At 59.5% G+C, this 13942-nt stretch overlaps 1 protein-coding gene across 4 annotated transcripts; it reads right to left on the bottom strand.

Annotated features, from left to right (window-relative positions):
* Window positions 1-44: 44 nt before the first annotated feature.
* On the bottom strand, window positions 45-10192 carry CDK10 (cyclin dependent kinase 10). Of its 4 annotated transcripts, none has more exons than XM_081216641.1 (13): window positions 10104-10192; window positions 7761-7833; window positions 7046-7117; window positions 4811-4913; window positions 4590-4671; window positions 4431-4498; window positions 2849-2901; window positions 2622-2691; window positions 1944-2003; window positions 1441-1564; window positions 1227-1366; window positions 937-989; window positions 45-735 (listed from the first exon to the last, which is right to left on the bottom strand). In XM_081216641.1, the coding sequence occupies exons 3-13, from the start codon at window positions 7062-7064 to the stop codon at window positions 629-631; spliced, it is 879 nt and encodes a 292-aa protein (XP_081072767.1). In that variant the 5' UTR covers window positions 7065-7117; window positions 7761-7833; window positions 10104-10192; the 3' UTR covers window positions 45-628. The 4 variants fall into 4 exon arrangements, with proteins under 4 accessions (XP_081072767.1, XP_081072765.1, XP_081072768.1 ...); XM_081216639.1 differs by having other exon boundaries at window positions 10066-10183; XM_081216642.1 differs by lacking the exon at window positions 10104-10192 and adding an exon at window positions 9579-10028.
* Between the last annotated feature and the right edge of the window lie 3750 nt (window positions 10193-13942).

Below are 13942 nucleotides of genomic sequence, written 5' to 3' on the forward strand. Positions count from 1 at the left end.
AATCACAACCTCAAAGTACATTAAAGGACGCTGGATCCAGCTGCGTCTGTGAGGAAAGCGTTTATCTCGCCGAGGCCCAACCATGCCCCTCCCCAGGGACCTCAGTGGGGAGTGGGGACAGGGCACAGCCCCCAACCCAAGGCTGTCCCTCTGGTGGGCTCAGAGCTACCCAGACTCCAGTCCACCAAGCTGGCAGCACCCCACACCCCACCCCTCCTTCCCACTCTGAGTCCTGCACCCCAGCGGGCGGTCACTATAGCCTCTCCCTTCCCAGGCAGACCCTGGGGATGAAGTGGGGACAAAAGTGACCACATGGGGTCTGCTCGTCCCAAGCCAGAGACACCTCCTGAGATGGGCCCAGCCATATTTCCTCCTGGGAAGTGAGGGTCTAAGGGCTTGGCAACAGGTGGACCCAGCCCAGCCACCAGATGGCAGAGCCACCAGGTGGCGCCCGGCAGGCCAGCCTCAAGGTGTCTGGGCCTGCAGAGTGCACCCACGGGCATCCCCCGTGTCCACACCCTGCTGTTCTGGGGCAGCGGTGGGCAGAGGGGCAGGAAGCGGTGCAGTCAGCTGGAGCAGCTGGTCGGTCCTGGCCAAGGGACAGGCCGGGCCCCAGGGGCCCCGGCCCTCAGGGCTTGCAGCGCCGGCTCTGGCTCTCAGCGCCTGAGGACGTGGCCGGGGCAGCACGCTTGTTGCGGTGGTGGGGGAAAGTGGGCATGAGCTCCGGCTCGCAGGCTGCAGGGAGGGGGCTGCTCAGCACCGGGTGGGGAGGGCCCCCCACGCCTCCCTCTGCTCCCCTCCTGGTCCTGCACGCGGTTTCTGCGGCACGAGCAGCCCATGCCTGCTCGGGCCCCACCGCCCACCTGCCTAACACCGGCCCCGGCCCCGGACAGGAGCCCCCAGCCAAGCGCCGGCCAGGGGGCAGGGGAGACTCACGCAGGGGCTTCTCCTTGAAGTAGGAGCTCTCCAGGCAGTCGCCGGCCGTCGCCCTGGAGAGAAGGCCTTGCCGTTCGTGGGGCCCAGGCCTGGCCGAGGCCCATCTCCCTCACACCCGCCCCGCACAGCAGACAGCTGGGTGGCAGATAGGGACTGGGCGCCCAGAAACTGACAGGAGCCTCGGAAAGGGCTTCGTGACCCGGGTGGACAGAGGCCCGGCCCTCACAGGCGTGTCTGGGAGGGGCCCTCTCGGTCGCAGCACCCCTGCCCGCCACAGGCCGGCTCAGCACCTTTTCTTGGGGTCGTACATGAAGAGGAGGTTGAGCAGGCGCAGCCCGGCCTCCGAGAGCCACGGGAACTTGTGCTTCAGGTTGTTGTAGGGCTGCTTCCTCAGGCTGTACTGGCTCACCAGTGGCAGCTGGGAGAAGCCCTGTGCGGGGGAGCAGCAGCTGCAGGCTGGTGGCCGGCAGGGGCAGGAGAGGGGAGGGCAGGGCTGGCACTTACCGGCCAGATGTTCTCGCTGGGTGTCCCCAGCAGCTGTACGATCAGGTCCACCTGGTGGATCTCGGAAGTGCCGGGCAGAAGGGGCTTATGGGCCAGCAGCTCGGCCAGGATGCAGCCCACGGCCCTGCAGGGAGCACGGGGCCTCGCCTCAGCTCCTCCGGCCCAGCAGAGCACCACTCCGCCAGGCCCCAGCCCCCGTGTGCTGGGCTCAGAGGATGGGGGCAGAGCTTGGAAAAGGCCACGACGGGACGGGCAGGTGACCACTGGGTTCTCCCCCCGGGCCATGTGACCTGGCACCAGCCTCTCTGAGTGGCCACGAGGCGGGTCCTCAGTGACGGGCCGTAAACGCCGAAGCCGTCTTACACTGCCTCTCAGGACCCCAGGCGTAGGCCCACCTTCCTGGGAGTTGGGAGGCTGGCGAGACCCCAGCCCCACTCCTGCCCTGCCAGCTCCCACAAGACCACCCCGCCCTTCCCAAGGCCCTGGGCACATCCACCCCTCACCACATGTCGATGCTGGTGGTCTGCGTGGTGGTCCCCAGCAGCAGTTCAGGGGCTCGGTACCTGCGAACAGAAGCCCCCACCTTGGGTATGGCAGTTCCTCTCCTCCGGCCCGGCCTCCGCGAGGCACTGTGGCTCTGCATCAGCCCACCCACCGGCCACCACCGTCCCTGAGAGCCAGAGTCAGCCTGGAGGATGGCGCATGAAGCCCAGCTCGGCCGTCCCTTCCACTAAACCCGACAAACACGACGGCACACGAGGCAGCAGCTGCTGTCACTGGACGGCCCCCGCGTGCAGCAGTGTCCTGCGCTGGCCCGTTCTATACAGGTTGCGGCTGAGTGACACACGGCAGAGAGCATCCTGCCCTAAACCACAACCCCGTTCTTCTTCAAAATGTCGAGTGAGAAATACTTACAGAGGGCATCACTGTTCCCGTCCTCCCGTCGGTGAAGCCACCGCCCCTTCCGAGCAGCTCAGAGCCAGGCTGGGGGTCTGGCTGCCGCAGGGCACAGCAGCGCCCCACCTGGACGGGGCGGGTCCTTCCCGGTGACAGCCCTGCTCCGCCTCAGGAGCCATCCACACCCAGCCTCTGCGTGCAGCCCCACAGCGTAAAAACCTCCAAGGTCCCTGTGCAGCTTCAGCATGACCGCCCTCCACTTCCCATGGTCCCCAGGGACTCACCAGAGGGTGACCACCTTGGGGGTCATTGGCTTCACCGGGATGCCATAGGCCCGGGCCAGGCCGAAATCCGCTGGACAGACGGAAGGGAGAGTGTCACCCAGTGAAGGCTGCCCCCTGACGTTTGCAACCAGCTTGTAGTGTGCAGGGTGCTTATCGGGACCGGCCTGCCGCCCCATCGAGGTGGCGCTCCTGGAGGCCCCCACCACAGAGCCAGCACCTGCACCCACCTGTCTTCACGCAGCCCTTATCCGTCATGAGCAAGTTGGAGACCTTCAGATCCCTGTGACAGAAAGAGAACACCAGTGCTTCCCAGGCAGCTGCATGGGGTAAAGAGGTTGTCACCATCGCAGTGATACTTAGAACATTTCCCCATACGTCTCCTCCTGTTTGCACTTTTAAATTTTTTTATTGTATTTATTTATTTATTTTTAGTTTATTTTATTATTATTTTTTTTTGCGGTGCGCGGGCCTCTCACTGTTGTGGCCTCTCCTGTTGCAGAGCACAGGCTCCGGACCCACAGGCTCAGCGGCCATGGCTCACGGGCCCAGCTGCTCCGCGGCATGTGGGATCCTCCCAGACCGGGGCACGAACCCACGTCCCCTGCATCGGCAGGCGGACTCTCAACCACTGCGCCACCAGGGAAGCCCTGTATTTATTTATTTTTTTAAATTTATTATTTTTTTTTGCGGTATGCGGGCCTCTCCCGTTGCGGAGCACAGGCTCCGGACGCGCAGGCTCAGCAGCCATGGCTCACGGGCCCAGCCGCTCCACGGCATGTGGGATCTTCCCGGACCGGGGCACGAACCCGTGTCCGCTGCATTGGCAGGCGGACTCTCAACCACTGCGCCACCAGGGAATCCCTTTTTATTTTTTTTATGTGGACCATTTTTTTTTGTGTGTGGTACGCAGGCCTCTCACTGTTGTGGCCTCTCCTGTTGTGGAGCACAGGCTCCAGACACGCAGGCTCAGCAGCCATGGCTCACGGGCCTAGCTGCTCCGCGGCATGTGGGATCTTCCCGGACCAGGGCACGAACCTGTGTCCCCTGCATTGGCAGGCGGACTCTCAACCACTGCACCACCAGGGAAGCCCTTTTTATTTTTTTTATGTGGACCATTTTTAAAGTCTTTACTGAATTTGTTACAATATTGCTTCTGTTTTATGCTTTGGATTTTCTGGCCACGAGGCATGTGGGATCTTAGCTCCCCGACCAGCAATCGAACCTGCACCCCCTGCGTTGGAAGGCGAAGTCTAAACCACTGGACTGCCACGGAAGTCTCCGCACTTCTTAAAAGTAAGGACAGCAGGCAGTGCAAGGCGATGTGGCAGCTGGGAACACCAGAGAGAGCTCCCAGTAACTTTCTGAGAAACTGGCAGAGGAGGCCTTGAGCCCAGGTCTGACTTCCAGTGCTGTGTCTGATCCCCACCCAGGCCACGCGAGCCACCGAGGGCACACGGAGCTGCTGCCTGCAAGACCCTCCCCTCTGCCCCTCCAGTCTCTGCCCTTCCTGGCCTGCCTTCCAGTAAGGCTCTCTCCAAGGCAGCACTTCTCAGAGCCTAACTCGCTCACACCATCAGCCCCACAAAGGAGAAAACAGGTATTATCTGGTCCTGGACCGCCCCCCGGGAGCAGTTACAGAACCTCTACTGCATCGAGGCTGCGCCTGCTCCGCTCCTGGATACTGGGCAACGTCAACTGGCACTGGGTCAGTACTGGCAGTCACACTTCCCCCATGTCACAAACCAGCACTCCTCTGGAAAAATGTCTCCTGAGGCCCCGCCCCCTTCCAGGCCCGTGGACCCAGCCCACCTGTGGATGATGAAGTTCCGGTGCAAGTACTGGAGGCCCCGGAGCACCTGCAGCACGATGCACTTGACCTGCAGAGTGCCAGGATGCAGGGTCAGGGCAGCCTGCGTTTGCCACGGTGTGCCGAACAAGGATTTGGAAAGCCCACCCCCAGCCTCAAACCTGGGCCTCAGAGAAGGGTGTGGGCATGTTCTCCAGAAGGCTGGCCAGGTCCTGCTCACAGTAACCCATCACCAGGAAGATGCTGAAAAGGAGAGGGGGAAACGCAGGCCACCTCCCACCTCCTCCCAAGTGGGCCAAGGGACCCTCCTGGGGCAGCAGGAAGGGCAAGAGGGAGGGGGCCGGGCAGGACCCAATGCAGGGGCAGCAAGCAGACCACTCACCTCTCCAGGTGGTTCCCCACAACCACCTCCTTCAGCTCCACGATGTTTGGATGGCGGAGGCGAAGGAGCAGCGTGATCTCTCGAAGGCTGCTGATGGGGACCCCTGCAACCCAGCCTGGCCTCAGCGAGCACCCCCCGCGGTCAGGACCCCCTGACAGCCTCTGTGACCCACCCCTGCAGACAGGGACCCCTGCAACCCAGCCCGGCCTCAGCGAGCACCCCCCGCGGTCAGGACCCCCTGACAGCCTCAGTGACGGCCCCCTGCAGACAGGGACCCCTACAACCCAGCCCGGCCTCAGCGAGCACCCTCCGCGGTCATGACCCCCTGACAGCCTCAGTGACCGCCCCCTGCAGACAGGGACCCCTGCAACCCAGCCAGGCCTCAGCGAGCACCCCCACGGTCAGGACCCCCTGACAGCCTCTGTGACCCACCCCTGCAGACAGGGACCCCTGCAAACCAGCCAGGCCTCAGTGACCCATCCCCTGCAGACAGGGACCCCTGCAAACCAGCCCGGCCTCAGTGACCCACCCCCTGCAGACAGGGACCCCTGCAACCCAGCCCAGCCTCAGCGAGCACCCCCCGTGGTCAGGACCCCCTGACAGCCTCAGTGACCCACCCCTGCAGTCAGGGACCCCTGCAACCCAGCCCAGCCTCAGCGAGCACCCCCCATGCGGTCAGGACCCCCTGACAGCCTCAGTGACCACCCCCTGCAGACAGGGACCCCTGACAGCCTCAGTGACCCCCCCCTGCAGTCAGGACCCCCTGACAGCCTCAGTGACCACCCCCTGCAGACAGGGACCCCTGACAGCCTCTGTGACCACCCCCTGCAGACAGGGACCCCTGACAGCCTCTGTGACCCCCCCTGCAGTCAGGGACCCATGACAGCCTCTGTGACCACCCCCTGCAGACAGGGACCCCTGACAGCCTCTGTGACCCGCCCCCCTGCAGACAGGGACCCCTGACAGCCTCTGTGACCCTCCCCCGTGCAGACAGGGACCCATGACAGCCTCAGTGACCACCCCCTGCAGACAGGGACCCCTGACAGCCTCAGTGACCGCCCCCTGCAGTCAGGGACCCCTGACAGCCTCAGTGACTGCCCCCTGCAGTCAGAGACCCATGACAGCCTCTGTGACCACCCCCTGCAGACAGGGACCCCTGACAGCCTCTGTGACCCGCCCCCCTGCAGACAGGGGCCCCTGACAGCCTCTGTGACCCGCCCCCCTGCAGACAGGGACCCCTGACAGCCTCTGTGACCACCCCTGCAGACAGGGACCCCTGACAGCCTGTGACCCCCCCCTTCAGACAGGGACCCCTGGCAGCCTCAGTGACCGCCCCCTGCAGTCAGGGACCCCTGACAGCCTCTGTGACCACCCCTGCAGACAGGGACCCCTGACAGCCTGTGACCCACCCCCCTGCAGACAGGGACCCCTGGCAGCCTCTGTGACCCAGCCCTGCAGACCGGGACCTCTAACAGCCTCTGTGACGCCCAGCCCTGCAGACAGGGACCCCTGGCAGCCAGCTACCTCAGTGAGCCCCCAACCCCAGCCCTGCAGATAGGGACCCCTGACAGCCTCTGTGACCCTCCCCCCTGCAGTCAGGGACCCCTGGCAGCCTCTGTGACCCACCCCTGCAGACCGGGACCTCTAACAGCCTCTGTGACGCCCAGCCCTGCAGACAGGGACCCCCGACAGCCAGCTACCTCAGTGCGCCCCCAACCCCAGTCCACATCACCTCTCAGGGGCCCCCGTGCCCGCCGCTGTCAGGGCTCTGCCTGCCACCTCAGGGAGAAGCAAGGCCAACCTAACCAGCACCTTTAACCCTTCCCTCCTTCCTCAAATGCAAGCAGCACTCGGTACTGACCCCTATGCATGGCAGGTGGCCCCCAGTGAGCCCAGCACAGCCCTGCCTGCACAGGCAGCCACGGGGCTGTCAGCAGTGGGGCGTGGAGCACATGGGTGCTGACGGCTCAGTCTTGGGTGGGAAAGCCCCGTGGAGGGGTGACGCTGAGCTGAGACAGAAGATGCGGCAGAGTCACCCAATGGGAGGGTGAAGGGGATCCACTGCACAGGCCTTGGTGGGGCCTGGCGGCAGCCCCCAGAGACCAGCCTCCTTTGACCGTCATGCAGACACCCTTGGGAAAGCAGGCGCGACTGGGGGGGGTGCCTCAGGCAACTCGCATCTTCCTCCCCCTCCCACGTGAGCTCAGAGTGGTCCGGCGGCCCCTCCGCACTCACCATCCTTCTCCTTGTCCATCCGCACTTTCTTCAGGGCCACAATCTCATCTGTTTGGGTATCCCGGGCCCTATCTGCAATGGAAACGCCTCCAGGAGAGGATCCAAGCCCGACCCCACCGTGTGGCCTCCTGCCCCACGGGGGCTCCCTTTCTCTTCCCCCTTGACTGCTGGGTACCCTGTGACAGCCCCTCCACACTCCTTGCAAGCAGCATCCGACCCTGCGAGATGTGCTCCCTGGGGAGTCCTCTGGCTTGAGCTGGTACAGGGCCCCTGGTTGTGAGAAGCTCCCTGTAAGTTTTCCTTCTTAGAGCTGGTATGCAGATCACTGCTTTGTGCTTTGCAGTTACTATGTTCTAACAGCAAATAAGCTAGCTTATCTTGAAAAAGGAACTCTTATTTTGTCAAAGTTGGCTCCCCAAAGCACTGTGCTAAATTGTGCATCTTCCAAACCCGTAGCAGTTTGACGCACACCAATCCCAGCTGCTGTGGATGCAGCTCTGGCTGCTTTCCGCGGTGTATACTTTATGGCTATAATAGCTATCTCTACTCACGGCTACACATTTGCAATCTGATGCTTGCGTTTATTCAGGAGTGGTGTGAAATCTACGGCAATTACACCAGGGATTAGAGGTCACCTGTCCCCTCCTTCCAGCCCTGTCACAGCTGCTGCTGGGACAGTCCCTGGGTCCCCAGGCCTCCCACCATGGCCACTCACACACAATGCCGTAGGTGCCTTCCCCAATGCGGTTCAGCTTCTCAAACTCCTTCACGCTCCGGCACCGTCCCAGCTGAAAGAGAGAGGTGCTGGCGGTGAGGGCATCTGGCAGCTAATGGAACCAGAGATGGATATGGACACGCAATTGGTACCAAAAAGCCAGCTCATGTCCTGCTCACCAAACAGAAAGGTGACCATACACCTGGGTTTGTAGGTGAGAAAATGGGGTGATGATACTGGCCTCTTTGAATGTGATATCAAAGACGGTCTAACCACTCCCTTTCAATTCCATGGTCCAGATGTGTGCTGCCCCAAAAGAGGAACCACCAGCCACATTTGGTTAAAATTAACTAAAATGAAACTAAAAGTGCATTTCTTCAGCCGCACAAGCCATGTGAAGTGCTCGATGGCCCCACGCAGCTTGTGGTGACCATCCTGGACGATTCAGAAAACAGAACACTTCCACCATCACAGAAAGTCCACTGAGCAGCACCGCTCTAAATTATGCTTTGGGGCTTTCTCCGGCAGTCCAGTGGTTAGAACTCCGCACTCTCAGTGCCGAGGGCCTGGATTCAATCCCTCCCTGACTGAGGGAACTGAAATCCCACAAGCTGCAGGGCGAGGCCATATATAAATAAATAAAGAAGCAAGCAAGCTCTGGACGTGGAAAAAGCTTGAAGAACTTCACGAAGCGTCTACCAAGCACAGCGGAAACACTTCTGCGGAAAAAAACTGTCTCAATCACCCACGTTACTTCTTCCTTTGGCTTATGAAACTGCCCAGGGGCACAGAGCCACCCAGCTGGTGGCCAATAGTTCCCAGCTCCCTTGCAGCTGGGTGTGACCATGTGACTAAATCCTGGCCAATGGGATGCGAGCAGAAGGGACAAGTGCAACTTTCTGATCAAAGGAGGCTGCTTGCCGCTCACTCCTTCCAGCCCCTCGAGGCAGGCTGGGATTTGGGTGGGGCAAAGGTGGAGCACAGGTGGAGCAAAGAGACAACCTGAGTGCCTGGCCCACCTGTGAGACGTTAGGGGAGCCAGAAATAAAGACCTATACTTAAGCCACTGTATTTTGGGGTCTCCATATGCTAGCAGAGAGCCTGTACCCTGATACACCTTCAGTTGTAGCAGACTGAATGAGCACCTCCCCTTGGGTCGGAGAAGCACGTGCGGCAAGGTTCAAGTTCTAACAGCCCTTCTCTGGACTCCCTGCCTCTGCGTACCTCGCCCTCCATCCTGGGGAACGGAGTCAGAGTCACCTGGCCTGTACTGAAGCCCTTCCACGGTTTCAGCTCAGCCTAGTTGTCCTCTCTCTCCCGTGACCCCCTGGTGCTTCCTGTGCGCTCTGTGCTTCGCGGGACTTTGCTCCTGCTGCTGCCCAGGTCTGGCAAGAACCCTCCTCGTCTCCGCGTGTCCAACACGCACTCACCCTTACCGCCCAGCAAAGTATGCTACCGCTTTTCAAAATTGCTTCCTGGCCCCCAGCTGAAAACATTGTTTCTCTGAAAAATCCCGACACTTCCGTCTCGCAGCACCTACTATTGTGCACTGTCCTCGTCCGGGTATGTCTTAACTCCCCACTAAGCGCAGCTACTGCGTGTCTTGGTGACGAACGACGGCGGCGGACGGCTCAAGGGGCGGGGGAGGGTCCTGCGCTCACTCAGCCAGTCTGTTAGGACCCTTACTGGGCACTGAGGCGGCCTCTCAGAGCACCAGCAAGTGGTTAAAACAATCCGCCGCCAGGGTTCACACCTGCCCCTGCACGAGCCGTCTACCTTGGAGAAATCACCCAACCCCCTAAGCTTCACCCTCCTCACCTCTACAAAGGGTCCCCGAGAGGACTACGTGACAGTTACACACGCAGAGGCCCCACACGGAGCAAGGCACAAACGAAGCTGCCGGGTCACAGGTGGGGCCCCGCGCCCGGTGCACCCACAGCCCGGTGGCAGACACGCCTCCAACTCTTCCCATGGCTACTGTCTCCCGACACGCGGCGCCCGTCCCCGGCACAAAACTAAGAAACGCCCGCGCTGGAGCGCGCTCTGGCCGAGGCGGCCGGCGGCCAGGGAGCCGACCCTTCCCTCGCGTGGGCGTGACACGCCCCGGGGTCTGCGAACCGGTCGGGACCGGAGTCCCGGGCGGCCGCCGCCGGCTTCCGCGCCTGTCGCGAGGAGCTCTGGGACTGTCGTTCCCGCTCTTGCCGGAAACCTGGCGCTTTAGCGCGACACTGAGGGCCCCAGTGCGTTTCGGCTCCGCCCTGCCGCCAGCGAGGACACAACTACCCCGAGCAGACCGTCGTCGCACCCTGTGCTCTGGAGGCACCGTGAAGAAGCCTTCCTTACGGATACACTTCAGACGGATCTGTTCCGGCTCCGGCTCCGGGTCCCCCATGCCGAGCTCAGCCCCACCTCCCACTTCCCGTGTGCGCAGGCGCAGACGGGTGTTCCTCGGAGCAAGCGCATGGTCTACTTCCGGGGCGTCCCCTCCTCTGCAACGGTTACCAAGGAAACCTCCCGAAGACCCCACCCCACCCACGAGGACCTCAACTCCTAAGATGCACTCGGACTACCAAGATTCTAGCTTTAGTTTAGGTTTGTTTTTTGTTTTTGCTTTTTTTTTTTTGCGGTACGCGAGCCTCTCACTGTTGTGGCCTCTCCCGTTGCGGAGCACAGGCTCCGGACGCACAAGCTCAGCGGCCATGGCTCATGGGCCCAGCCTCTCCGCGTCATGTGGGATCCTCCCGGGCCGGGGCACGAACCCGTGTCCCCTGAATCGGCAGACGGACTCTCAACCACTGCGCCACCAGGAAGCCCTTTAGTTTTAAGTTTTAGTTTTAAGTGCGGGCACGTGACCGCGCTGGGGCGCTGAGTAACGGCCGCCGAAGTCCGGGGGGCTGCAGTGGGCTGGAGGGTGGCTGCAGGGGCCGTGGCGGCCGCGGGGCCGCGGGAGCTGTGCTGTAGAACTCTCCCTTGGAGCACTTGGAGGGCTGACCTGGAGCCAGGGAGGGAGGAGGCTCGGGCAGGGCCAGTGGGGACCGAGAGCAGAGGGCGCGTCCGAGAGCTGTGGAAGGAACTGACAAGACGCGGCGACGGGGGGACTGTGGGACCAAAGGGTCACCTAACACATCCGTGTTGAGCACCCACTACGTGCTCGGCCCTGTCGGGCTCTGCCCTGGCGGACCTTACATTCTAGCCGGAGGCGGTAACCAAGGTAAGTAAAGCAGACGGTGTGCTAAGGAGAAGAACGAGGCAGGGCGGTGAGTGGCCCGGGTAGGAGGGGGGGTGCAGCTTCTCCGTCACGGGGACTGTACTGTAAATGCTAAAATGACGCGAATGTAAGTTCAGGGCGTTTGATAATTATCAAATTAAATAATCGTGAGTCACAAGTCTTTAAACTAATTACCACATTCAGTGCATTCTGGTGGTGTTTGGATTCTGATAAGCTAAGCTCATGGCTAATAATGAGATTAGAATTAATGCCATGGTAAGTATAGTTTTGGGATTATTTGAGATGCTCAGGGCAGGGGTAGGAGGAGGGCAATTTCTAGGTCAAATAATAGAAATGCAACAGCTACTAGAAACTTTATAGAGAAGGAGAGGCTTGCTGACCCAATGGGTTCAAATTCACCTTTGTATGGGCTTGATTTTTCTGTATAAATATTTAATCGTGGCAGTCAGGATACATAAATAAACAGACTAAATAAATACAAATAAGGATGTTGATAGTATGTTAGTAAACAATGTCAATATGAGATTTCTTTTTTCTTGGGTTATACCAAAACTCATGGATTGGAAGTCACTTGTACTATTTACTACTAAAGAATATGACCCTCATCAGTAGACAGAGACAGACCACATGTACGGCCCGCTGATCGTTCCAGGAAGGAAGGAAGCTGACATATACTGTCATCAGACTAAACGTATGAGCTCGGACGGGCAGGGCACTCTCTGCAGCCACCCCGGAGGAGAGTGGACTCTGACACAAGGGCTGCTGGTGAGGATGGTCAGCTGAGGCTGACCCTGAACGGCCCCTCCCCACCAGGAGCCCTCAAACACAGCCAGAAAGAGGGGAAGTCGTCCGTTCAACTCACCTTCTCCCAGGGCAGCTCTGGCAAAGCCCCTTCCACAATTCTAAGTGCCATGGCTGCCCCCACTCGTGCATCCACATTCTTCTTCTGGATCCTATAATACCTTGCATCCTTAACACTCAAGCTAGGAGCCCTTGGACCCTCCAAGGTGACTGTGCACTTCCCTGTTCTGGGACCTAACACCTTAAGGTTTCGTCTTCAGAGTCCGACCTTTTGTTCAAGGGTGGGGGACGCCTCCTCCACTGTAACTGCTGAGTGCTTACACCACGCTCCTTCAGAAGCAAACGGGAAGGGTTCTGATGCCCATCCAGAGTCAGCAAGAGATGCTGCCTGCTACCGGTTCATCACTCTGCACAGCCAGACAGCTCCGACAGGGTCATCTCTTCAGCGATTACCCCGGAGGCACTCTTGCCCTCTGCCAAGCTGCCTGCAGCTTTGGAGAAGCTGGGGAGGGCCTTGTTTACTGAAGGGACATCTGCAGCTTTCCACAGGATAGGGCAGCCCTTTGCCATCACCCCTGAGACTCAGAGCATAGGGAGTGACTGCAGCTACTGGGGTGCCTGTTTATTCTGTGGTCTGTGAATTATAGGCGTCTACTGTACTGGGGTTCCTGTGTCGGTAGAACGGGCCCGGTTCAGCCCTTTCCCGAATGGTCCTCCGCTCCTCCATTCCTCTGGAGCCATAGCTGATCAGAGTCTCTTTTGAGGCTGTGGTGATGATGATCTGGGGGATGGCCAACTTCTTTTCTGAATTTACATCAGGTTTCTCTAGAAGGAAGAAAACATCCGGGTATTTCATAAGTCTGTGGAAAAACTCTTCTGTAAAACAGACAATGTCTGTGTTAGGGCCAGAGCAAAGGAACTAGGTTTGTGGCTCAGGAAAAGAAATGGGTGAGGTTGAAAGCAATCAAAACCATAAGTGAACATTCCAAAGCTTACACCAACCGGCAACGCAGCCACTCGGTGGTGACCCTGGAGGCCTCCTTCCAGGAGGGGAACGGGACAGGCACCCGCACCATCCCCGTGGAAAGCCTGAGCTGCCGGGCAGCCCGGGTGACAGACCCAGGAGCGAGAGCTGGGAAAGGCAGGGTCTGCCCCAGAGGTAAAGGTTCAGACACACAGCGTGCAAAGGATTCTAAACCTGGTGGAAGCTCTCTGCACAGAGCTTCATCAGTCAGGGCATTCTAGAAATGGACGCCACAGCGTTTTCTCAAACTTGTCAGGATTACCAGGAACACACAGGACATGTGAAACGTTACAAAGTACCAAAGCAGAAGCCTCTTCGCTGCCTCCACCGCCTCCCTTCCCGGCCTGCTCCCTCAGTTCAGGCCTGTGTGTCCCCGTGTGCACACATGTGTACTGCACAGAATTAGAACACTGAATACCCCAGGAACTCAGCTATACGGGGGATGAACAGGTGCCCGTCCTGTGCTAGACGTTGCTCTGAGCCCTAGAATAACAACCACATGTTTCTGAGGTAGGTCCTCTTAAGACCTACGTTTTACAAACGAAGGAATTGAGGCACAGAGGGTTGGTTCAGTCACATGCCCAGGGCTGGTGGCAGAGGGAGACGCCGGGTCCCAGGCGTTCGGGTTCAGAGCCACCTCGACCTTCAGCGTTGCAAGCATGGCTTCAGACGTTCTAACCCGCTGCCGATGGCCCACGGCCTGCACTGAGCACTGACAGTATCCTTTCTTTTCATTTTTATCATTAAGCCAAATGTGCATTTCATCGTATTTTGGATTTATTTATTTTTATTTATTTAATTAATTTATTTATTTTTTGCTGTGTTGGGTCTTTGTTGCAAGCGCGGGCTTTCTCTAGTTGTGAGCAGGGGCTACTCTTTGTTGCGGTGCATGGGTTTCTCATTGTGGTGGCTTCTCTTGTTGCGGAGCACGGGCTCTAGGCGCGCAGGCTTCAGTAGTTGTGGCACAGGGGCTCAGTAGTGGCACGCGGGTTTTAGAGCACAGGCTCAGTAGTTGTGGCTCATGGGCTTAGTTGCTCCACAGCACATGGGATCTTCCTGGACCAGGACTCGAACCCGTGTCCCCTGCATTGGCAGGCGGATTCTTAACCACTGTGCCACCAGGGAAGT

Source organism: Mesoplodon bidens, assembly GCF_964165515.1.
Source record: "Mesoplodon bidens genome assembly, chromosome: 18".
Classification (NCBI taxonomy): Eukaryota; Metazoa; Chordata; class Mammalia; order Artiodactyla; family Ziphiidae; genus Mesoplodon; species Mesoplodon bidens.